At 35.8% G+C, this 26,650-nt stretch overlaps 1 protein-coding gene across 1 annotated transcript in view; it reads right to left on the bottom strand.

The window, feature by feature from the left end:
- The window catches only part of DPP10 (dipeptidyl peptidase like 10), a 649,764-nt gene that overhangs the window by 134,534 nt on the left and 488,580 nt on the right, over positions 1–26,650 (bottom strand). Inside the window, exons 6-7 of the mRNA XM_047084533.1 lie at positions 25,834–25,886; positions 25,654–25,735 (exon numbers count right to left, since the gene is read on the bottom strand). Of these exons, the coding sequence (XP_046940489.1) occupies positions 25,654–25,735; positions 25,834–25,886 (135 nt within the window). The remainder of the gene's footprint in view (positions 1–25,653; positions 25,736–25,833; positions 25,887–26,650) is intronic.

The following is a 26,650-nucleotide window of genomic DNA, read 5'->3' as shown; positions in this document are numbered from 1 at the left end:
TTATGAACATTATTACATTATTAAAAATATCCTATGTACTGATTTATGTGTCAAATGCTAGAGGATGGAATGACCTAGTCACTGTGTATCCATTTCCCCCCTACCCCATGTTCTCCTCTTTCATTTCTCCTTCACCACCCATCTGCTTGCCTTTCTTCCCTTCTAGTTCTCCATCAAAAAACAAGCATGTATGATGTATCTGGTACCGTTTATATTCTAGGCACTGTACTGAGCCTCGGGCATATAAGGACAAGATCTTACGATCTAATGTGATTTCCCAACACAAGCACACACAAGTTAACTAGGTGTGGTAGACAACAAAACATAAAGCCAATGTATGGGGACTGCTTAATATGTGTCATGGCATTCGAACCTGAAATGAAACATAAAAAAGAAAAGCAAGAGAATAGGATTTTTATCAGAGAGAGACATGAGACCTAATCCTGGTAGATCTCTTTATAAAACTGGGCACTTCAGTTACTTTGCTTCCCTGATAGTGTTTCCTCATTTAAAATGTGGTGATATAACTACTTTTCATGGTGGTCTACAGGATTAAAGAAACCTAGAACAGATCATGAATGTTGCTGTATGTACCTGCACATAGATGCTCAACTTTTACAAAACTAATTGAAGCTAGTAAGTATTGGTCATAAAATATTATTATAATTTCAGGAAAATCAAACAGTCCTATCCAGTTAGCCTAAAAAGAAGCTTAAGGATTTGAAGAAGGTGAATTAATTACTTTACCTCTGTTTCTCTATATCATAATGTAACGTACATAATGTATTTTTTTTTTGTCTTATTTGGCCACTTAGATCTGACTTCCATTTATTTTGGAGGATTCTTGCATTATGCGAGTACTGGGGCAGGGTTGGGGGTGGGGGAGCAGAGCCTAATCTCTAATCTTAAAGACAAAAAGCCAGATAAACTCCTCTAGGTCATGATTCCACCTATGACTTTGAATCTTGAAGGAATAAAGTTGCAGTTGAAAAACAAGTCACACGAGCAACAGCAAATTCTCAAGGGCCCAGCAAAGGCGGAGGCAGGATGCCCACTGATATACTGCCAGTTCAGCAGCCTAATCATATTTCCTGCGGCATCCCAATCAAATTTTCCTGAACGCATTCCAGTGTTCAACAGTGCCTGACTCCTCGTGACTCCTGGTCACGGAATTCCAACCTTCTCACTGATTCTGACAGGTTTCAGCTATTCTTTTAGTGAATTCATTTTCTCTTGAAATGAACCCGAGTATTTCTCTTGCTTACTTCCAGGAATCCTAATTGCCAGATGGCAAGCAACAGTTTAACAGCCACCTCATGGGTAAGGAAAGCCCTTCACCGTCTTGTGTTGGGAACAAACTGAGTTAACCCCTCTTTTTTCTGCAGCTAGCTGTCCTCCCTTTCATCCACCCCAAGATTTGCAAAAAAAAAAAAAAAAAACATGGTTGCATATGCACTTTAGCCTCTGTTGCTAAAACAATTTGTTTTTGTATTTGTATTATGACTCCTTTTATTTCAAATGGGGACTTCTACATTCTTAAAATAGAGTCCCTGAAGGAGGGTTGAGGGAGACTGGAAGAAATTCTCATATGCTTATCAATGAGTCTGTGCCTAATGCTTTCCAGTTTATAGGCATGCTGATAAGAAAACAAATTGAAAAATGCAGAAGGTGGAACCAGCCTTGGCTATCTCCCATGCACATTCTCCCACGGCTCTAGACTCTTTATTCCACTTCATGCAATTTCAGGGGATCCTCGGCCACAAATGAAGAAATGTAGGTGTTTGTTTGTTTGGCTGTTTTTTTTTTTTTTTAAACGATACAGAAACACCTGATTTTTTTTTTTTTTTTACTATATCCTCCCAAAATAGTGGATATCAGTAAAATGACATAGAAAGGTTGAACTTGGTAATGTAATGTCTATGTCCAGAATTAATTTGTTTATTCTAGTTAATGTTCTTATGAACTCGAATTTAAGTGAGCCAATGATAAACTGAAGATGAGAATCCTTTCAATTCAAGCATAACGTGGGATTCAGAATAAAAGCACTTGAAATATTTCCCTACCTCATGAGGTTCTACTGAAACAGCCATCCGTCATGCTTCAGTTAATCTGCCTACTGCAACGGGGTGTGATCAAATCCTACCTCTGATGTATGTGTAATTGCAACACAATATACCCAAATCACTTTTTATTTTTGTGGATAAAAGCATGTAAGAGGGTACGTAAAAGAGCAATTTCTGACTCTCAGCATTTCATTTTTGGTTCTTTTCCATCAGTTATTCAGTGGTGCCCCTCCCTTCAGGTCTCTACTTCCATCCAATTAGTAAAATCACAAAACTGCATCTTGTGGTCAGCGCTTCAACATAGTCAATGCTCAAAGAAGTATTCTATTACTCAGCATTCAATAAAGAATAAAGCCTAAATTGTTTAGGCTAAAATTATGAGCAAAACATACTCTTCAGGACTCGTGTATTAACCCACCTATAAGGCAACCTTTGCCTTTGTAATCTCATCCACTTGCCATCACATATATGTGGGTTTTGTCTGTATTTGCTTTATTTGTTTCTCCCTGAAAAAGGTATTGACACACAAAACAGAAAAATCCACCTTGGACAGATCGGTTATATAGAATTCCCAGCAAAATGGCACTTTTTCAAAAGCTAATGTCAGATGATATTACATGTTTCATATTATTTGAAGACATATGTAAATACTATATATTTACGAATGGGGAAATATTTTTAACTCTCTTAATGAGGAAGGTTTAAAGAGGAAGAAAGACAGCAAGTTACGTGTAGGGTGAGGGAGGGGTATACATGGAGGGGTGATGGTTGTACATTTTTTATTTAACGCATTCATTTGCAGTTCTATAGCATTCCTAATATGTACCACATCTATGATAACACTAAGTCTTAGTCCCTGTTGCTGATGAATTCACAGTTTAAAATAAGAAATATAAGAAAAACGCTAACAAAATATGGCACTTCTGTGATACAGTGATGCATACATTACTGGAATGTAAGCCAAAGACATGAAATATGGATTTCCCCCGCTTTCCAGAAGTTTGGGTTAGGCCACTTCACTTTTGTGAAACACCTACCTTTGTACCTGTTTTCACTAACTGAAATAAGTCTGGAGAAAATTTTTCGCTTTTAGTGAAAAACCCATGACCATACTAAGGTAGGTGCTTTGTAAGGCAAGGTGCTGTAACGTGCACTTTCCAAGAACGGAGGATGCCTATAGTCCAAAGTTGACTGAGGAAAAGGAGGAAGAGAAAAGGTTTCAGATGAGACGTGGCATTCTAGCTGAGCCTATGAGTTCCACTAGATGTTTCCAGGCAGAGAAAGGTAAAACAATATTCCAAGTAGAGGAATAGCATGAGGAAAGACAAGTTTAGATGATCTGAAACTGAAAACACAGTGAAGAGGAAAAAAAAACAGAAAGGAAAATAAGAGAGAAGAAAAGGCAAAGAGATGTGTGATAGGAGGGAGTGAGGCCAGACTAGATATCAAAGAATTATCGGAGAACTAGAGAGAAGTGTGGGAAACATATGAAGATAAGGAGATGCTTTCTTAACAATTTTCCTTTTAGTGGTTTGGATGATCATTCTGAAAACCAGTTCAAACTAAAAACACACTAAAATATTAGTCCACTTGTGAAGATACAAACGTGTATAGAGTGCCCTGAATATCTTAAATCATGATCCTACTATCTTTCATTTCATTTTGAATTAATCTGAACTATTATTTTCTGTACCCTGTTCTGGTTGAGCATTAGGAAGTGAAATGGGATCCCAATGATACTGTAATATTAACTACTAAGGGAAAGCCTATCTCAGAATGAACCTCCAAACACTGTTCCCACATGGGTGTCCTTATTCTACAGGTATTAATACAGTAAACAAATAATATGCCTTGTGTTAAAATGGACTGCTTTTCATATTAGCCATTAGTGGGAGGTAGGTGAGTTTCTAAGTTTGATGCATATAATTCTTTAATGTTAGAACAGATAAAACAGTGACAAATAGAAAAGAAAATGCAGTATATGATTTCATTCATATTTTGAATTTAAGAAACAAAATGAGGAGAGGGAAAAGAAGAGAGAGAGGGAGGCAAACCAAGAAATAGACCCTTTTACTTTGTTAATTTTCATTTATTTTGAGAGAGAGAGAGCGAAAGAGAGAGCGAGCACGAGGGCTGGAGAGAAAGACAATCCAAGTAGGCTCCACTCTGTCAGCACAGAGCCCAACTCAGGCTTGATGCCAGGAACTGTGAGATCATGACCTGAGCCAAAATCAATCAGACACGTAAGGGACTGAGCCACCCAAGCTCCTTGAAATAGATTCTTAACTAGAGAATAAACTGAAGGCTACCAGAGAGGAGGTGGATGGGGGAATGGGGGAAATAGGTGATGCAAATTGAGGAGTGCACTTGTCCTGATGAGCACTGGGTGATGTATGGAAGTGTTGAATCACTATATTGGACACCTGAAACTAATATTACACTCTATGTTAACTAACTGGAATTTAAATACAAACTTAAAAAAAAAAAAAGAAAGAAAGAGAAAAGAAGATGCTTAGGCAGAGAGCAAGATGGTTTTTGAGAAAGTCCAAACTCAGTTGCCACTGTTGACTGGGTATCATAACACTTGAAAAGATATACGATTGAAGAAGCGGGATTCTGGGGTGCCACCACCAGTGCATACCCGTTTCTGGGTTTGTAAATGGAGAATGGGATAAGAAAAGATGAAAAGTGAGCATAGTGTGATTGGAGCTTTCAGGAAAATCTCTATGAAAAGATTTGGGGGGGGTGGATTTAAAAGTAATACAGAGAAGGATGAAAAAGAGAACTGCAAAAAGGAGAAGGCTGAGATTTGAGGAAATGCACCCAGAATTTTTTCACTTATTTCCTCAAAATATTTAGGCTTCAAGTCTGCTGTCCAGAATCCTTCACATAGTTTAAGCAATAAATGTTTTATAATAGCATTTGTCCAACCGAAGAAGACCATCAGACTTCCTTAGGATCCCATCATCGGAACAAGGAAGTCTCCTTGCCCCAGGTTTTGAGATCACAATCCTCTCCTGGACTTAATCAACTAAATCTCTCACTTATCACTTATTCTTGGTCATTTCAGTAATCCCAAAATTGTAACTGTTGCTACTGACAACTGATCCTCCACCTTGCTGTCATCACAATAATAACGCTCAGCACTCCCGGACCTTTTGCCAACCCCCGTGTCCATACTCTTTCACGCTACAGTCACTCCCAAACCAACCAACTGCCTCTGACCCTGTTTCTTCTCTGAAAGTTCCTTCTATGACTTCGCTGTAAGTGAATCCGGTCTCCCTTGAGGGCATCATTACCCGGCAGCCCTGTCTAGTGACACTTGATTACTATCTCACACCTCAAGCTGCTCACTGCTCTGTATTGTTCCTTTAGAACGTAACTTTTCCACCCCATTATAAAAAAATCCTTTTCATATGAGGTTCATGCCAATCAGCTTTACCAATCTCTGGCTCCTCAAATGAGAGAAGTGATATTCTAAAGCACTAGTTCTAACAAGTAGGCATTATATGAAAATGAGTGCCATGGTCGAGGGCAGGGTTCTACAAATTATGGTGCATGAGCAAAGTCTAGCCTGTCTTTGATATTGCATGGTTCACAAGCTATGAATGGTTTTTGCAGACCAACATTTGTGATTTGATGAGAGGGACACTTACTTGGAATTTCAGGTAAGTAAAAAGATGCCCCACAAAAAAATAATCTCGTTAGTAGACATGTATTACAAAACATTGCACGTAATTATGATTTTTAGTTACCTCAATAAAATGTTATGACAATTTGTTTTCTTTCTTGTTACATAAGTACCTGTATAAAACCCTCTCAATTTTACCTGTTGTCCTGCAAAATCAAAAATATTTACTATCTCGGGGTGCCTGGGTGGCTCAGTCGGTTGAGCATCTGACTTTGGCTCAGGTCATGATCTCACGGTTCGTGAGTTTGGGCCCCACGTTAGGCTCTGTGCAGACAGCTCAGAGCCTGGAGCCTGCTTCAGATTCTATGTCTTCCTCTCTGCCCCTCCCCCACTTGCGCTCTGTCTCTCTCTCCGCCTCTCAAAAATAAAGACAAATAATTTTTAAAAATTAAAAAAAATATTTACTATCTGGACCTTTACAGACAAAGTTTACTGTCCCTTGGTATAGGGCAACATAAGAAAACACTGAATTAAGCAAAATTATTTTTTCTTTCTTTTTTCTGTCTATTTTCTTTTTAAAATGGAATTCTTCAAAAATTTCGCTTATCCCATTATGAATCATTGAAATTCATGATATCGCATTTCTTAAATGAACTTGATCATGATTTTTTTTTTAAATCAGGATATCTGGCAGGTCTAATATTCTAAGGGAAAAATCTTAAACTGCATTTTAAAATAGGTCCTATTTCTTAAATAAAAATGAACTGGTATCTGGATCATTATTTGCATCCTTAAGGACCAATTATTTTCATAGCTTTGAAATAGCATAGTACTTCCTCTAAGATGTGGGTCAACTCTATGACATCAAAGTTCAGTAGCAATCACAAATCTCATCCCGAAGAAAATAATGTTAAAGATTGACTGGAATTAATGTGATCAATTTAGAACAACATTTTCATAATTTCTTTAAAAACATGGGTGAGGATCTCCCAAACTGACCGATTTGTATTTACATATTATCCTGACTTGCGAATCTACTCAACTACATGATACTTTAAAAGGGAAACCTCAGTCCAAGACAGGCTTCACTTGTCAACTTTCCATTCTTTTCCCCTTGGATCCACCATTTTGTTATGCCTTTCAAGTCATGCATGAGAACTTAACTCTGATCTTTCTTATCTTGTCTTGCAGGACAACAGGTCTCCTCACATGTCCATGGTTTACTAAAAATCCACCAAAATAATTCTTATCCTGGGGTGCCTGAGTGGTTCAGTTGGTTAGGTGTCTGACTCTTAATTTCTGCTCTGGTCAGGATCTCAGGGTTATGAGACTGAGCCCTGGGTCAGGCTCCCAGATGAACACAGAGCCTGCTTGGATTCTCTCTGCCCTCTCCTCCTCTCTGTCTCTGTCTCTCTGTCAAATAAATAAATACATTATAAAATAATTCTCATCCATACTATTATACAGCTTTTCCTTTAATACCCACAATTGTAATGGGTTAGCATTTCAGTATTTTATTAGAAGGACAGTCACTTCAGTGGACTTCATCCAACTCAGTCCCCCACACTAGGACATATCCATCCTATGTGCACCTGCTAGAGTTACCTTAAACTCCATTTGAGATGCACAAGAATCCAAAGTAACTCTCAATTTACAGTCCCATCAAATATATAGCCACGGGGCACCTGGGTGGCTCAGTTGGTTAAGCATCCAACTCTTGATTTCCACTAGGGTCATGATCTCACAATTCGTGAGATCAAGCCCTGCGTCGGGCTCTGTGCTGACAGCTGAAGCCTTCTTGGGATTCCTTCTCTCCCTCTCTCTCTCTGTTCCTCCCCTGTTCTCTCTCCCTCTCAAAAATAAATAAACACTAAAAAAACCCACAAATATAATGCCACCAGATCAACAGAGCCAGATTCCTTCTATCCTAGCATATCGCTCATTATTTTTATCTTTTAAATTCTCTGATATAACAAGCTAACTTTCCTGAGCAAACATGTCAAATCATTCCCAAGTATCTTTCCAATAATTTTTTTGTTTTGTAAAGTCTTTTTTTTTTATTTTCTATTAATAGATACACATCAGTGGCAAACTCTAAATCAAGAAACAATGATTTCAAGAAAAACAAACCCCCTATTTTCTCCCTTTAAAAAGAGATGCATTTAGGGGTGCCTGGGTGGCTCAGATGTTAAGTGTCTGACTTTGGCTGAGGTCATGATCTCAAAGTTTGTGAGTTCGAGTCACACATGGGGTGTGCTTGAGCCCTGCTCCAGGTGAGCGTGAGCCCCACATAATGTGAGCACAAGCTCCTCTTTGGCTGAGCCCCACTTCCCTCTCAATCTCTCAATCTCTCTCTCTCTCTCTCTCTCTCTCTCTCTCTCCCCGCTCCCCTCTGTCTCCATCCTGGGATTCTCTCTCTGTTTCTGTCTCCATCCTGGGATTCTGTTTCTCAAATAAATAAATAAATAAATAATTAAAAGAGATGCATTTAACAAGCTTATCTGCATGTTACTATGCTATATGCATTGCAATTTTGTTCCAAGTATTTCCTGACTTATCACCTTCTGCTTTTGGATTTTATAGGCTCAGCAGTTATTGAATTTTACTCCAACCAATGATCTAGAATGACTAACACATAGCAGATTCTAACAACAAACTTAGTGTTCTTTCCAAATTCAAGTGCCTGGGTTTTGTTTTTGTTTTTGTTTTTTTTCAGTAAATATTTTCCACATTTTATTCACTAGATTTTTGAAGGTCTTGACCTTTGGGAGTAATTCATGCTGCTAGGATAACTGTATGATTAAAACTAGATGAGCTACTGAGATAATTCAGCTTAGGTTTTGGAAATAAGACCCTTAACCGAAATCTCAAAAGTTCACAATGTTCTGGAAAAATGTTGAAACAAATATAAATCACTGATCATTCAAGAGGCACTCTCAAAATGCCTGGTCTCAATTTCTCAAATGTACTAGGAACAAAAATGTTAACAAAAAAAGGAACGTTGTTTATGAATGCATGATTCCACCTAGTGTTTGATGGAAATAAACGATCACATACCTTTAAATTCTAAAGTTAAGACAATTTGATTTTTATTAGTCAACTCACATTTTGAAGTGCCATGTATAAGTTATCATTAGGGAAGTTAAGAAGGTCATGAAAAATGTAGAAATGTTGAAAAGTTACAGTTTCTTACTCTCTTACCATTTTCATTGTTCCTGATGTCAAGACTATCACACATGCATACATGTATACCCTCAAAGCCTTATTACCATTTTTGCTTTTAATGGTTACATGTTTTATACGGAAATGAAGACACAGCTTAGTGTTCGCTGTTTACTTATACATTTAACATTTCCGCTCTTCTTTTGTTCCTAAGATCTGATTTCCTCTGGTATCATATTTCTTCAGACTGAAGAACATTTCTTACAGCATGGGACAGGTTGAGACAAATTCCCTTATTTTATCTTATTTTATTTTATCTGAAATTATCTTTATTTCACCTTGATTCTCCATGGTTTCTGACAAGAAGTTTGCAGGCATTCTAACTGTTGTCCTTTTGTATCTAACATGTTGTGGTGTTTCTCTGGCAGCTTCAACATTTTCTCTTTATTTTCAACAGTTTGACTAATATGTGCCCAGGGGAGGTTCTCATAGAATTTACTGGGGTTTTTTTTGGGGGGAGGGGGAGTGTGGTCGCTGAACACCTTGAATATGTACATTTATGTCTTCCAATAATTTTAGAATATCTGGATATCATTTCTTCAAAGAGTTTTCCTGTTTTCTTTTCTCCTCTCCTTTTAAAATTCCAGTTACCGTCATGTAAGACTTTCTGTAATTTTCCTGCTGGTCCATAGGCTCTATTTTTTTTTCTTTTTTTAATCTTCTCACTATTTTTTTTTCTTTTTCAGATTTAATGATATGTATTGATCTGTATGTCATGGACTGATCTGTCATTTCCATTCTACTCTGAATCCCATCTAGTTGTTGTTTAATTTTAGGTATTTTTCAATTCTGGGAATGTCCAATGCTATTTTTTTTTTTTTAGTATTTTTATATGTGTGTGTTTAAAATACAGTACACACACACACACACACACACACACACTTGTATGCTGATATATCCTAGATTTTCATTCCTTTGTATGCATTTATTTTCCTGACTCTCAAGGAACACAGAAAAGCGACTGTAAAGACGTGGCGTGAAAGTTCAAGCATCTGTAGTTCAGGTCCAGCCACAGTGCTGGCTGGGTTCATTCACGCAACAGGTCACACCTCTTCTCGAACTCAGGGTTTCTCCCTTACTCTGGGAGTCACGGTCATGGTCACCCAGTGGCTCTTACTACTCTTGCTCCTGTCAGAAGAGACTGGGTTTTTCTTTCAGAGAATCAGCTCCCTACATATCCACCTCTGTCTCAAACATACCTGCTTGTAAGAGAGAACCCTACAGAAAACAAAATGGAGCACACACACTTTACTATTCACTTTTCTGTGATCTGTCACTTCCTTTCCAAGTTTGCACAGTTTTGTTCAGTCTCCAGAATCCTTGGGTAGTTTCATTTTGCTTTGTTAATGTTTTGTCTGGATTTTACAGGTGAATTCACATGAAGCTTGTAACAGTCCACTTTTGCCTATCTGAGGTGAGAAGTCATGTATTCAACTTAAGTCAAAGTTCTTTTAATTGGAGAATGCTCCAAAAATGGAAAATTATTTTCCAGCATGACATTTATCATATTCCTAGGGTAATACTTTCCTTTTTCCTTTTAAGATTGAATCTCTTGATATCAGGCTAATAACGTAATTTCAAAAAAGTGACGGCGGTTTACGCTTAAGGACAACTATAGTTCAAAGAATCCAAAGATCTGATATGCCACTAGACATACGACATTACCTTTCTGGGGACAGGATAGGGCTTTTTGAGAGACATAAACTTGATCAGAAAAAAAAAAAAAAAAACAGAAGATGCTGTAAGTTTTCTTAGGGAAAGTTCTTTAGGAAGACATTGAATTTGGATAACATAAACAGAAGACAAAGAAACTAATGAACACGCTTTATTTGTGTGTTCTTAAATGAATAGCCAAGTTTAGCTATGTTCCCCAGCTCGTTCTTGTTTAGTTCTGGGACGTAGAATGTAATTAGTAGGATAATTTTTAATAAAGATTTGAGTACCGAATTTTATATATAATTATCTTCATTCTCCTGTTCATATCAGAACACATTAGAATCAAGATACTGAACACATTATTTAATATTTATTTATTTTGAGATAGAGTGTGATCAAATGAGGGAGAGAAAGAATCCCAAGAAGGCTCTGCACTGATAGGCTCAATCCCAGAAACTGTGAGATAATGACCTGAGCAGAAATCAAGAATCAGATGCTTAACTTAATAAGCCACCAGGCGCCACCCCGACCAAAATCTTTTAACATTCATCTTCACGATCAGCATTTTTTTCCCCCTCACAAGGAAACTAAAGGACCAAGCTATGGTTCTTTTATTCAGCTTTAAATATGTAATTCTTTATGTCCCTTTCTCTTTCTCAAACTATAATTTATCTTCTAATATAAAACAGTATCAAATATATTTTAAATATTTTATTTTTTAACTGTTTATTCATTTTTGAGAGAGAGAGAGACAGAGCATGAGTCCAGGAGAGGCAGAGAAAGAGGGAGACACAGAATCTAAGGCAGGCTCCAGGCTCTGAGCTGTCAGCACAAAGCCTGATGCGGGGCTCAAACCCATGAACTGTGAGATCATGACCTGAGCTGAGGTTGGAGGTTTAACCAACTAAACCACCCAGGCACTTCTCAAATATATTTTAAAGACTAAACTACCTATTAATATACTACTCTGAACCAGTAATTATTTTTACTTTTTTTTTTTTTTTTTTTTTTTTAGTAGGCTCCACATCCAGTGTGGAACTCCATGTGGGACTTGAACTCATGACCTGATCAAGACCTGAGCTGTTATCAAGTCGGACGCTTAACCAACTTAGCCACCCAGGCACCCCTCCATTTTGCCACCTTTGTCCCCAGTTATATTTCGTATTTGTAGCAGAGGTAAAACCTCTAACCATTCTATATGATCATTGCTAACACATACTTCAGACACAAGACACATACATTCTGTTTACCCACTATATATATATATATATATATATATATACACACACACACACACACACACACACACATATATATATATATAGTGGATATATATATGGATATATATATACATATAATTCAAGTATTTCAAGTATCTGTAGTGTATATATATAAAGTACTTATAAATTTTTAAATTTACAATATATACATACATATATACATGTACTATATATATATATATATATGTAAAACTTGTCAAAATTTTCTCTATTTTGAAAGTCCTTGAAGTGCCTGATTCTACATGCTGTGTTAAAGGTAATCCATTTTTTAAAAATACTTATTTATTTTGAGAGAGATAACATGTGCATGTGCGCAGAGAGAGAGGAAGAGAGAGAATACCAAGCAGGTTCTGTGCTGACAGTGCAGAGACTGACTTGGGGCCCAAACTCATGAAACATGAGATCATGACCTGAGCTAATCAAGGGTCAGATGCTTAACAGACTGAGCCACCCAGGTGCCCCTCAACTTTGTTTTAAAACTTTTTGTCATTTATAATAATTTTTAAAAATATTTCACTTAAAATATAAGAAATGCTCTGACAAAAATTAAATAATATAAAATGTCTCTCAAACTCCAGTTCTCTCAGGGGAGTATTCCTCTAAAGAGGACAACCCTGGTCACTTCTCAACACATATAATATAATATAATATAATATAATATAATATAATATAATATAATATACAGTGCAGTATAATATAGTATAGTGTAAATTAATATAATAGTATAATTTAATTATGTATGATTTTATATTGAATAAACATTTTATAGTATATAATAATTTATAATATATAATCATAATATTACACTAAATAATGTATGCAATATATTATAATTACAATATATTTTATATAATATATAATGATGTTATATTATATAATATAAAATACATATTATATAATATAATGAAATGTAATATATGATATACAAATATATGCATACACATAACTATAATTAACTATATATTTAATAACATAAATAATATAAATGTATAAAATAAATATTTAATATATATCTTATAGCTATATGTATATAATACATGTAATAGGTGTTTTATTTAATATTGAGAGCATACTGATTAATCCTATGGCCTTTTTTTACTGGATGGCATTGCATATCTGCACATGTAGAAGAATCATATTAATTTTAATGGCTTCTCAATATTTTATATTTATGCACCCTAAATTTTTACTGGTCTAATAATGATAACTTATTTAAATTGTTTCTAGTGTTTTATTTTGCTTTTTAAATTATAAACAGTGTTCCAGTGAATTTTCTTTTCATATATCTTTAGGCACATGTGGAATATATTTACAGGACAAAATCTACATTTGGAACTGCTAGATATCTAATACTGTTATTTCTTTTGGACATATTCTTAGTCCAGTAAAAATGTGTGTGTGTGTGTGTAAGTGATTTTTTTTAATTTAACTTTTTTGTGGTCCAAAATCATGCTGTGTATAATTCCCATTCTGGTACACTTATTGAAACTGTTTCATGGCCCATTGTGTGCACTTGTATATATTCCATGTATTCTGTAATTGCCGGGTATAGTGTTTTGTAAATGACAATGACATCATGTTGGTTGATTGTGTTGACCATATATTTTATATTGTTTCTGATGTTCTATCTACTTGTCCTATCTTGTACTGTAAGACAAGTGTTGAAATTACCAGCTAAAATTGTCAATTTGTGTTTCCCATAAGGTGGTAAAGTATATATTTGCTTTCAATCTTTTTCTGGCTCTGGGGAATTATTACTTTATGTTCCTTAGAGATTACAGTTTATGCTGTGGTTGACTAATAGTATCATAAAAGATTGAGTTTCTTTTCACATTTTCATTTCCTTTGTTGTTTTTAAGGACCAGAACAAGGAGAGAGCTCCTGAATGCACCATTTAAAGTTATTTCTGACAAGAAAAATCTTGCCATAATGCAGACAGCCATTTCCATCAGTGAGTTCTTTTCATGTCATTTAATAAGACAAAGTAAATCACTAGAATACTAAACTTTCAGAATTGGGATCTTTTTTTTTTCTTAACATTAGGGGTTGTGTAGGATGGCTCACATCTTAAAATAACATTCTTATACTTTTATTTTTAAAGTTTCTACTTAGACCACTGATAGAATGTGCCTTGTTATCCTTGTAGGATAACCCTGTATGGTCAGAGTAAGAATAAGAGATATGCCAAACCCTGGTTGCAATGAAATAAGAGATTTTAGTGATTATCACCTACATTGTTATTCTACTCCAATGACTTCTTAGCAGGAACTGTCTACAGTGTGCAGTACATCGGGTTATGCATTGCCTAAATTTATAGCTAAAAAATCTGCAACCCTGGAGCCTCCATGGTTCTTACACCAAAATTTATTATTAAATTTAATGTTAGGAGCAGCTTGAGAAAATAATTGCCAGAAAAATTGCTATTTTGTGGGAAAATGGGTAAAAAAAGATATGGTCATTACATTTACCTCATTATTGCTAAATAACTCAAAACTGTTTAAACATAAGTTAAGGGAAACATAGTGAATTCTTATTAGAACTAGGAAACAAACAATAGTTATTCTTTCTGATACAAATCTGGCATATTTTATTCTTCTGGCTTATTTGATTCTTTTTACCTTTTCACATTTGTCAGTAACATCTAAGTTATAGCTTTTTGTTATTAAAAATATAAACCAATCTGGGGCGCCTGGGTGGCGCAGTCGGTTAAGCGTCCGACTTCAGCCAGGTCACGATCTCGCGGTCCGTGAGTTCGAGCCCCGCGTCAGGCTCTGGGCTGATGGCTCAGAGCCTGGAGCCTGTTTCCGATTCTGTGTCTCCCTCTCTCTCTGCCCCTCCCCCGTTCATGCTCTGTCTCTCTCTGTCCCAAAAATAAATAAACGTTGAAAAAAAAACTTTAAAAAAAATAAAAAAAATAAATAAAAATATAAACCAATCAATTAAAGCATGTGATTCCATATACATATATTCTGTTTCTTCGTACACTGAGAACTTCCTTATAGTCTAGAGGAATGCCTTTAAATTAAGGTCCTGGAATGTTCAGATGACCCTTGAATGTCAGTGCATCTGAACTGTGCGGGTCCACTTACAATGTCGATTTTTTTTCGACAAATTCCATACAGTACCATGAATGTATTTTCTCTTCCTTATAATTTTCTTAACAACATTTTGTTTTCTCTAGCTTACTTCATTGTAAGAGTACAGTACATAATGCATATAACATGCAATATATGTGTTAATTGATAAGGCTTCCGGTCAACAGTAGGCTCTTAGTAATTAAGTTTGGGGGAGGTCAAAAGTTACAGGTGGATTTCTGACTGCACGTGGGGTTGGCACCCCTAACCTCTACACTGTTGTTCAAGGGTCTTGTGTAACTTCAACACTCAGCTTTCAGGTCACCTTCTCCAGGAAACTGCCCCATCACCTCAGAGAGGGCCCCCTGAAAGGTTGAAGACCACATTGGAACCCTTCTGTTTCAGGTGTTCCAAGAGGTGGGAATCCCTACCTTTAGCTCTATTTTCTGTGAGGTCCTGGAATATAGAAATTGTGCCTTTTATATCCCTAGTGAGTTGCATGTTCATAACATATAGTTAGAACATCTACAACATTTTATAACTCATCTAGGTGAACCAAGGGGAGCACTTTAAATAGGGATGAAGTCTCCTCCTCTCCCCCAAAAGAAGTAAGTAAATTTCAGATGTCTCATTATTAATATTGGTACTTTCTATGATAAAGAATTAATTTCCGTTTGGTTTTTCTAAGTGTGGAATAAAACATTAAAAACATAACACAGGTAAAGTTTATCTCAAACAGCACTGATTGATGATTTTCTTTTCTTTTCTTTTTTGTAGAAGCCTGACAATATTTCTACTTTCCCTCAAAATCTCTAGGGTTGGCCTCAACTAGAAACTGTCAGCATTTAAATAACTTCTATTTTCACATGCTCACACAGGTTGCAACATCTTCCGTCAGCAGCTTCTCTTTTATTATTCTCAGGGGAAAATACATGCCTGCAGCTCACTTTACAATTATACACGCTATGAGCATTACACAATTGGAGCACCTGCCTTCAGAGGGTTCACAGTCCCAGGGAGTCTGCAAGGCCAAGTCAGCATATACTTACCAAGTGACTTCTTTTTTTTCTTTTTAATGTTTATTTATTTTTGAGAGAGAGAGAGAGAGAGAGAGAGACAGAGTGTGAGTGGAGGAGGGACAGATAAAGAGGGAGACACAGAATTCGAAGCAGGTTCCAGCCTCCGAGCTATTAACACAGAACCTGGCACGGGGCTCGAACTCATGAACCAGGAGATCATGACCTGAGCGAAGTCGGACACTTAACTGAATGAACCAGTCAGGCGCTCCACCAAGTGATTTTTTACTAAAGCCAGTACAGATAGCTTAAAGGCAGTAAGAGTACAACTAACAGTATGCAAGTTGCTCAGATTCTCCTTACACTGAAATATGCAACACTTTAGAGGAAATGTATGCTTATAGAGAATCAGAACTTTATTTTCTATTTCTTTGAAAAATCTCTGACTTTAGATAGAAAAGTCATAAATATACTATTTAAATACAAGGCACAAGCGGTCTACAGGAGTGCTTAATTGATATGTGGGTAGGTAATTTTTACAGCAATTGCAAGTTAATTTTCCTTTACAGTATATATGGTAATTGCATATTTCTTTTTCCTTTTCTATGCATACACACCTACACTGTTACGGTATTTTACTTGTATGAGAATGTATTTCCCGTCATATTTACTATATTAATGTAAACATATACCTGAATATACTACAAATTTATCAGCCAAGATGTTCGGGACATTTTAAGGGTGTTTTTATTATTTTTGTTAAACCCAAGCAGTTATCCTATTATGGTTCACTGGATTCTTTCCAGTCTAATACTGAGTAAAGAAATTATATCAGCTTCTTGATACTGACTTTCCTTATGTCAAATTTGAAGTGAGACCCATTTGACTTTAGGTGTGCCTAGTACTAAATGTGCTAAGAGGAATTGCTTTTATTTTCTGTAACAAAAAACAGGAACATTAAATTTTGTTACAGATAACATGAAAAAGGTAATATGTTTTCAGTCATCTCCACTAATGAAGATGAATGAGGTAAAAAAATGCTCAAAATTCATTTATATGGAAATAGTCATTGCAATAAATAGTTGAGGATGTTAAGGATGTAAATTTTCCGGTTTCAGGGTGTAGCAGTTTTCCTGTAGCAATTAATGTACTAGCAATGACCATCGCACACACTACTGTGAAGTACTGACTTGAACTAGAATTTGACTCTTATTGGCCCTTTCTTCATCTACTTGGGACCCCTTGAATATGCTACAACTTCAGGCCTAAACCTTTCATCCCAAAATATACATGAAGTCAGCAGCAGGTGTGAGTGTGTGTGTCTGTGTGCATTTGTGGCGTGCATGGGTATATACATATGTATCTCTTATATACAGTATATTTGTATATGTTTATCATATATTTCCCAAACATATGTTAATAGCAATTAAAATAATAACTTTTATAATTAAAAACTACTTAATGGAATGCCCAGTAAAAACATTTCAGTATTTACGAGGCAACATGAGATTTCGATGACATGTTTGAAAAACGCTGCTTTAAACACCTCCCTTAAACCAATGGGGACTAAGGTCATACTAGAAAAGTCAAGGAAATGGTTCAAAATTTCCATTAATGAACTATTAAATGTAAACAATTACATCAAGGAAATTGAAAATTTCCTGGAGGCATGGAACCATTGCTAAACACTGAAGAGTTTATTATCAATTTTAAAGCAATACTAGTAATAACAAAAATGCAGGTGATGGGAAAGGTTGTGACTTTGTATTTGTACTTGGAGAATTACCTAAAACATTACATTTTTCAATAATATAGGTAATAAAATATAGAAAAAGTAATTTCTCCAGATACTAGATTGTGATGAGTAAAACACTGAATATTTTTAAAGGTTAATGCCCCTGGAAGGATGGGTGTAGTGATTTTAGTTTAGCCTGAATAGATTGAAAAGATATTAGCAATATCAAAGAAGGGATCTATGTTATGTTAAATGTTCTCATCACACACAAAAAATGAATAGGGCAGTGGGAACCTTTTGGAGTTGATGGATACATTTATGGTATTGAATGTGATGATCGTTTCACAGGTATACACTTCTCTTCAGCTCAAGTTTTACACAAAATATGTACACTTTTTTGTTTGTACTCAATGCAAAGTGCAGCCATTTGTATGTATCAATCTTTATTTGTTCTCAATAAAGTGGCTTAAAAAATTGGGAGTCTAAAATGAGATTGAGGAATACACTTGTATATTAAGTGTAGAAATACATTGATAAATCATATTTGTATAACTTAATGTATGTGAATGAGTAGAAGACAATTTTTATTACTTGACTGTGATCAAGTTTTATATCTCAGTTAAATACTTGACATACTTATCTCTTAAATATATTATTTACCAAATCATTTCCAGATTATAGTAGCCTCTAAACTTAGCTCTCTGCCTCTAAACTCAATTACTTACAGTCTAACACAAACTCTTTGACCAGACCCAACCTTTCATGCATGTCTACGCTTCACATCATGCCGTCCTCAAAACTCTTTGCTGTATCTGATCGTCCACACAAACTATTGTCAGCCTTTCATTAATTTCTTAATGCAACCAGATACTCATTAAATTTACATTTTGCCTTGGGCTAAAATGAGTTTTACATAGAAGAAGGAGGAAGAGGAGGGAAAGAAAAGAGACATAGAGGAAGGGAGGGCTTGGGTGAGAGGGAGGGAGGGAAATGTTAGCATATTCTGTATTCCATATGCTCTGGAAATGACTGGAAGTCAGTGGTGAAAGACAGCAATGTGAATAAATAAAATCTTAAATGATTTGAGATAAAATAGAAGAAAGTTAGACTCCTGAGAAGCAAGCAATTCACTTAGCCTGTAGAAATTCGGGGGGGGGAGGATTATCAGAGAAGAGGAATATGTTAGCATTTTGCATTTTAGTTTTGACAAAGACATCTAATGAAAAGAGAACAATGAGGGGATACACCAAAGAGAATGATTCAAAGGCACAAACATTATGCGGGAGAGGACACTCAGAGGGTGTAATCACTCTCGAGATTACAGAGTTTTGGTTCACGTAGAGAAAAAAACCTGTGCTTCTGCTCTGCAGTGGAGTGGCAGAGCCACAGGATGTGTCACCTTAGCTGCATCTTGTGTGTCATAGCAATGACATTTTATCACCTGTGGGAGCTGTTAAGAATCTGCATTTTTAACACATACCTCTGTGGATGCTGGATGGATTAGAGTGGCCAGCGAGTGAAGAGGGATATTTATGTGAAAGACGATGATCTGAATTAAAGTGTGTTACTGTAGGAAAGGACAAGTGGGAATCAAATCAAGCGGTTACTATGCCATGATGGCTAATTTTATGTGTCAGCGTGGCTAGGTTACGGTGTCTGACTGCTTGGTCAAACACGTCTTGTAAAAGCAGTTTGTAGATGTGATTGACATTTACAATCAGTTGATTTTTAGAAGAGAATAATGTGAGTGGTCCTTATCCAATCAGTTGAAGGCTTTAACAGCAAAAAACAGGTTTCCTAAAGAAGGCCTTCTGCCTCAAGACTTCTGCTCAAGATTATAAAATGAACTCTCATCTGAGTTTTCAGCTTGCCAGACTGCCCCACGGTTGCATGAGCTGATTCCTTAAAATCTTCTTCCCTTTACAGAGAATCCACATCCACATCCATGTATACATATAGTACACATATGTTTGGTATACATGTTTTGGGACGCTTCATTTTGTTTTATAACCGCTATAGTAGTCTACTCACAACCTGCTCTAAATGTTGTTTAGAGCGTACATGTTGTATGTGTCAATAATGTTGTATTGTGTCAGTTTTGTTTCTTTTTTTTCCCCACAAAGTTTACCACCTGCAAAATGCCTTCCCCCATCTCACTGGTACTGAAAAATTTTCCCTTTGATTCTAATTCAGACCCTCTTTATCTACAAATTATATCAACCTCTTACCTCTCTTCTCTACAACCAGGGATTTCTTTCATAGCAAATAAAATTAAAAACTGAGATTTAAGGATGGGAAGTTAATTGTCCTTAGTTTATAAACGCTACAGGCCTCTTTAATTAATTTAATGCAAAACTAATTAAAGTATTATAATGACTCATCTAATAAAATCATATTGCCAAGTTTGCTGATGGCTTCAAATATTGACAAAGCCTGTCATACTCACATGAAATGGACAATTAGCCATTTGTAGAGATGCATCCTTTAATTTATATTGAATCTATGTTTACATGCACACCAAGGATAACCTTGACAAATACGGACTTTATCCCAAAACTTACCCAAAGGATTTTGGGATATGCCATGACAAAGAACTTAGACTTCATTCTCCTCAAAACTAGTGAAACAAAAATTCCCAAAAAAGTTAAAATTCAAGTGACAAAGATACTTTTAAAAATCATTTTAGGGGTGTCTGGGTGGCTTAGTCAATAAAGCATCCAGCTTTGGCTCAGGTCATGATCTCATGATTTGTGAGTTCGAGCCCCACAGGCATCAGGCTCTCTGCTCTCAGCTCGGAGCCCACTTCAGATCCTCTGTCCCCCTCTTTCTCTCTGCCCCTCTTCTGCTAATTCTCTCTCTCTCCCAAAATAAATAAATAAACCTAAAAAATCTTTTTTAAAAAATAGTAAAAATTAACCTCTAAAATACTATATGCAAGATATTATTCAATGTGCTTTATGCTTATATGTTAAACACCAGACTAGCACTATTGGTGAAGTACCACTACTCTCACCGTTTTATTTTTTTTAATTTAATTTAATTAATTTATTTTTTAATATGAAATTTATTGTCAAATTGATTTCCATACAACACCAGTGCTCATCCCAGCAGGTGTCCTCCTCAATACCCATCACCCACCCTCCCCTCCCTCCCACCCCCGCATCAATCCTCAGTTTGTTCTCAGTTTTTAAGAGTCTCTCATGGTTTGGCTCCCTCCCTCTCTAACTTTTTTTTTCCTTCCCCTCTGCCATGGTCTTCTGTTAAGTTTCTCAGGATCCACGTAAGAGTGAAAACATAGGGTATCTGTCTTTCTCTGTATGACTTATTTCACTTAACATAACACTCTCCAGTTCCCCACCATTTTAAAGATAAGAAGAGTAAGGCATAAGAAATTAAGTAATCTTCTTAAGGTCAACATTTAGTAAGAAATGGACCCAGGAATTAACCACCTAAAAAACGACTCCCATGAGAGGATTTATGATTTTTATAAATTTTTAGTCCTTTTTATTATTTTCTCAACTATACTGAAAAACAATCCATAACAAGTAGGAAGCATTAAAGAACATGCCAGCAATTAATACAACTTCCCTCAGGGTGTCAAACTATTACTTTGGCACAAATTTTGGTACCTCTGAGGCTAGGAGAATGAGACTTATATAAAACTCATGAAAGTTTCAAAGATTTTCTGAAGGACTCTCCAGTGAGAAAAACATGAAACTGTCTTGGGTTTTTAGTTTCTGGAAATTTCTGTGTTGGGAATTTGCTTTGGCCTAATGGACCAGCTCTCTTGTTGACATCATCAGAGTAAAACAGGTAAAACTAGAGCAACTGCCCAGTTTTTGCTGCTCACGCACCACAGCCCTACACTGATTCATGCCTTCTCTGAATCCAACCTGGCATCTCCATATCTAGCATATCCTAGGCAGTTTCTACTGCCACTTTTTAGGAATATCGTAATGGAATGGATCTAAGACAGATCTATATATATATACGAAAGACACTGTTCTAAAAATTTTTGAATATGAAAAAGATAAAGGCAAGCATGATGTTTATCATTCACTGCATTTTAAGTTACTAGCTTGTTTCCTTCATAATTATTTAATCAATCATTCAACCACTCAGTGTGGATATCACAGTGAATACAGTGTTATATAGGATTTCTTTGTGAAATACAAGTGTAAAGATGTTTAAGCAGCTTCTAATGTCTGGCAACTTTGTGTATGCTTCTTTCAATATTTTTGGTAAACCTTTGTTTTCCCAAAGTCTTCTTTGTCTGAGTTCCTAAAGCCATGTTAAACATGTAGGGGACTAAAGACCAGGGATAAGGGGTGCCTGGGTGGCTCAGTTGGTTAAGCATCAAACTCTTGATTTTGGCTCAGGTCACAATCTCACAGTTCATGAGTTTGAGCCCCATGTCAGGCTGTATGCTGACAACAAAAAACTGCTTGGGATTCTCTTTCTCTCTCTCTGACCCTCCTCCCTTGCTTATGCGCTCTCTCTCTCTCTCTCTCAAAATAAATATCCTTTCAAAAAAATTATTGGGAATCCTGGGTGGCTATGTCAGTTGGGCATCTGACTTCAGCTCAGGTCATGATCTCGTGGTCTGTGGGTTGGAGCCTGGAGTCGGGTTCTGTGCGGACAACTCAGAGCCTGGAGCCTGCTTCGGATTCTGTGTCTCCCTCTCTCTCTCTGCCCCTCGCCTGCTCATGCTCTGTTTCTCTCAAAAATATATAAACGTTAAAAATTTTTTTTAAATAAAAAATTATTTTATTGTTGATTTTTGCTATGTTGAAAATAGTTTCCTTTTTTAAATATTCCATCAAACAACTAGTTTACATGTTTAAGGAACACATCCACCAAGATACAATGAAAGTTATTTCTGCATGTGAAAAATGTATTTCTTACTCTAAAACAGTCATCTACTGCACAGTTGACTCTGGAAATATTTCAGAGTGGAAAACTATAGAAGAAAGAAAAGAAAAAACAAAAGAAAAGAAAAAAGAAGGAAGGAAAGAAGGAAGAGAGGAAGGAAGGAAGGAAGGAAGGAAGGAGAAAGAAAGAAAAGAAAGAAAGAGAGAGAGAGAGGGAGGGAGGGAGGAAGAAAGAAACAACAACAACAAAAAAAAGAAAAGACGAAAATCTGCTAAGGCAATTACTCTACAACCCTTTTCAACCTCTCATGCTCCCCCTTCTTTATTCCAGTCATTCCAAAAATATTTTTAAAAATAATTTCATTCTTTTTTAAAAATATAATATTTAAAAATATATTATGTAGCATAATATATATATTATGGATATATAAAAATATATCATATTCCATGAACAAAGCCAACAAGCATGGTCAAAGGTCTTCACTTTTCTGATGAAAATGAGGTACCAAGAGGAAAAATGACTTGGCCAAGATCACATGGCCAATCACTAGCAGAGATTCTATCACAGGTATATTCAATTCTAGAATATTTTAGGTGGAGAAGCTTTTCTAACAAACAGAAGCACTATTTAATAGCAATATATTATTCTACAGTCTTCTTGAGATGTGACATATCTTGTACTACCTCCCTATCTCACCAATCAGCCTATAAAAGTATTTCTTAGATTTATAAAATGAAATAAAAATAATAATGTATACCTCACTAAGGGGAATATTTAGATTTCCCAAATTAATTATCATAATGAGATGATGATGCAGACATTTCTGTTTTATAATGAGGAATTTGAGGCCCATAGGCAATAAGAAACACACCTTAGCCTACCCAGCCGTTGTTGAAGCAACAATTCAAAAAAAAAAAAATCTAGAGGATTCTAACTTCCCTTCATGGACTCTCCTAAAAGTCAGAGTTAGGGTTGGTCAATTAGAACCATTAAAGGCAAGTAGGATACTATATTGATAAGAGTATCAACAATTCCATCCTGAAAGATTTATTTACCATTTAAACCGCCTCACTCTTAAAATTACATAATGCAAAACTGATAGCATGCTAAAGTAAAAGACCACACCCACTATCACCAGCAAAGAAATAAAAGTCTTAAAAATGTAATTATCAAGACAGATCTAATATGCATATATTAAACACCACACCTATCACATGAAAACGTGTTTGTTATAAGGTAAAAATCAAGTCTTATAAACTTCAAAGTTTATAAACTAGATAATAGATAAAGTTTATTACAAAGATGTTTACGAACTCCATATATAGTTTTAAAACTAATTCTACATTTCTGTAAACTTAAAAACAAAGATCAAAATAGCCCATGTGAAAAGAACATACATGAACACTGAAATAATATTCAAATTAAATACTAATAAAAATATTATTATCAAACTTGCTGGATGAAGATAAAGCAAAATTTAGAGAAAATATAGAATCAGTGTTTCTGTATTAGAAAAGAAAAATAAAATACTAGCATTATAATAGAAAGGACTGTATAAATTTAAAATTTGGTCTTTGAGAAGACATATGTGAAGTTTACAAATATCAAAGTTGATCATGAAAAGAAGAAAGTACTTCTAAATAACATAGGAAAAGAAGAAAGTACAAAATACAAAGATTTAAAAATATTGTAAAAAGGGATAAAAACATTATGCTAACCAGTGGAAGTTTAGGTGAGATGGATTTTTAGAAATGTATAAATTATTGGGGCGCCTGCGTGGCTCAGTCGGTTGAGTGTCCGACTTTGGCTCAGGTCATGATCTCTCGGTCTGTGAGTTCGAGCCCCACGTCAGGCTCTGTGCTGACAGCTCAGAGCCTGGAGCCTGCTTCAGATTCTGTATCTCCCTCTCTCTCTGCCCCTCCCCCACTCATGCTCTGTCTCTGTCTCAGAAATAAATAAACATTAAAAATTTTTTTTGATTAAAAAAAAGAAATGTATAAATTATTGAAACTAATTTTAAAAATGCAAAACTTAATTTTATTACCATAATAGGATGAGTTCTTAAAAATCTCTCCCATACACACATAAATACCACACCAAACCTAGCCACATTCATAGGGTAAGTAGAGCAAGCACATCTTAATAAGACAGAAAGTATAAAAATTGGAATGGAAGAAGCAATAATGTCATTATTAAGAAACAATACGATAATATGGAAAAAGAAGGCATTGGTGAGAATATAGTACCAACGGGAATTCTCAAAGTGTCACTGGTCTGCATATAAATATTCAAGCAATTTAGAAGTCAGTTTGGCAGCATGTACTGCATTTGAGCGTTCACATGCCATATAACCAAGCAATACCACTTCCTGAGCAATATCCCCTTAAGGTCTTTATACTTTCACCATGAGACATGGACAAAAATATAGTCTTGCTCAAACTGCTTTTATGCATCAGTAATGCTCTTTTTGAGTTGGTGATAATTTCAAAATGTAATATGACAAGAAATCTTCCCCTAAGAAACCAGTGTCAAGTGTAGACTTCTGTCTTAAATTTTTACTCTGAATAATGCATTAAGAATAAATAAACAACGATGGGGCACCTGGGTGGCTCAGTCACTTAAGCATCTGACTTCAGCTCAGGTCATGATCTCGCAGTTTGTGGGTTCGAGCCCCGCGTCAGGCTCTGTGCTGAAATCTCAGAGCCTGGAGCCTGTTTCTGATTCTGTGTCTCCCTCTTTCTGCCCCCACCCCCACTCATGCTTGTCTCTATCTCTCAGAAATAAACATTAAAAAAATTTTAAAGAAAGAATAAATAAACTTGACAATGTTATGTAACGGAAATTCCACAGAACTAGACCTCGGTATTCTTGGATCTCTTCTAGGTACCATGATTTATAAACTTTTTTTCCTTTTTTAATTAATTAATAAAATAATACCTGTATTATTTTATATATTCTTAAATTGGAATACCAGATGGAAGATGGAAGGTAAATAGAAAACATCAAGTATAACAGGACAGTTTGCAAAAGGAAGTGGTTTCTGTAAACGTTTTCTACAGGGCCATGGCTGACAGTGTTTGGTGAATACCCACGCCTGTGCTTACCAGCTGCTGGCCTTGGACACCCCAGGCTGCATACTGCAAGACGGAGTCCTCTACTTCTGGAGGATTTAACTCCCAAACTTCCCTTGAAAAAAGGTAAATATTTTTACATGAACAAATTGACATTTACACCAATAATTTAGTTGGACAACTGCTAATGAAGACCAAAATCAAAGAACTTACCTTGTGTGTATGTTGTAAATCACATATGAAGCAGTATAGGAATAATGAAAAATCTGAAATTAAAAGAAAAAAGAGTTAGGGACCCTAGGTTGCAATAAAAGCTCTATCTTAAGTTGCGGATATGTTCTTAATAAAATCCGGGAAGTCCAAGAATTGATTTTAGAGAGAAATCAAATGTGAACTGTTCCAGTTCTGAGCCTTACTCCAGAAGCCTCATGACTCCTCTGACTGTCCTTCCAACCCTTTATTCAACCTAGTCCATACTTAATATAATTGTGATTATATTGCTGTCTTGTTTAAAATACCAAATGATTCCTCATTGCCTATAAAATAAAGTTCAAGCTTCATTGATGTTCAAGGATTTTGGTACTTTGGTTTCTACACACTTTTCCAGCTTTACCATCCACTACTTCCCTTTACCTAGTCTATGCTTCAATCACATTAGACACATTCCTGCTGTATATCCTGAACTTTTTCTCCCCCCCCCCACTAGGACATCTTCAGGGAAAGCTTATATTGTTACTTTCTTTTCTCAGCACACAATTATAAAAGCTTCTTTTTTATTCCAGTACTCGATGTACACTGCACAAATATTATAATTCTGTCAATTAAAACTCCCTAGAAGTCAAATTGCTATTTCTTCCTTTTGCAATAATAGCTTCAATTAAACATGATTGGCCACATATTTTGGTAAGACAATACTAGCATTGTCTATTTGCATTAAAATCACAATTCTTCCACCATTTATTATAGTATTGTGTTTTATAATGAAGCTTTATTCTCCCATTCCTTTTAAAATAACTATTAAATCTAAGAT

Source organism: Lynx rufus, unplaced genomic scaffold (genome assembly GCF_022079265.1).
Source record: "Lynx rufus isolate CCGP_SWC_20201006 ecotype Redwood Valley unplaced genomic scaffold, mLynRuf1.p SCAF_2, whole genome shotgun sequence".
Taxonomy (NCBI): domain Eukaryota; kingdom Metazoa; phylum Chordata; class Mammalia; order Carnivora; family Felidae; genus Lynx; species Lynx rufus.
The sequence above is the reverse complement of the archived record's forward strand: the minus strand, read 5'-3'. Positions and strand labels throughout refer to the sequence as shown.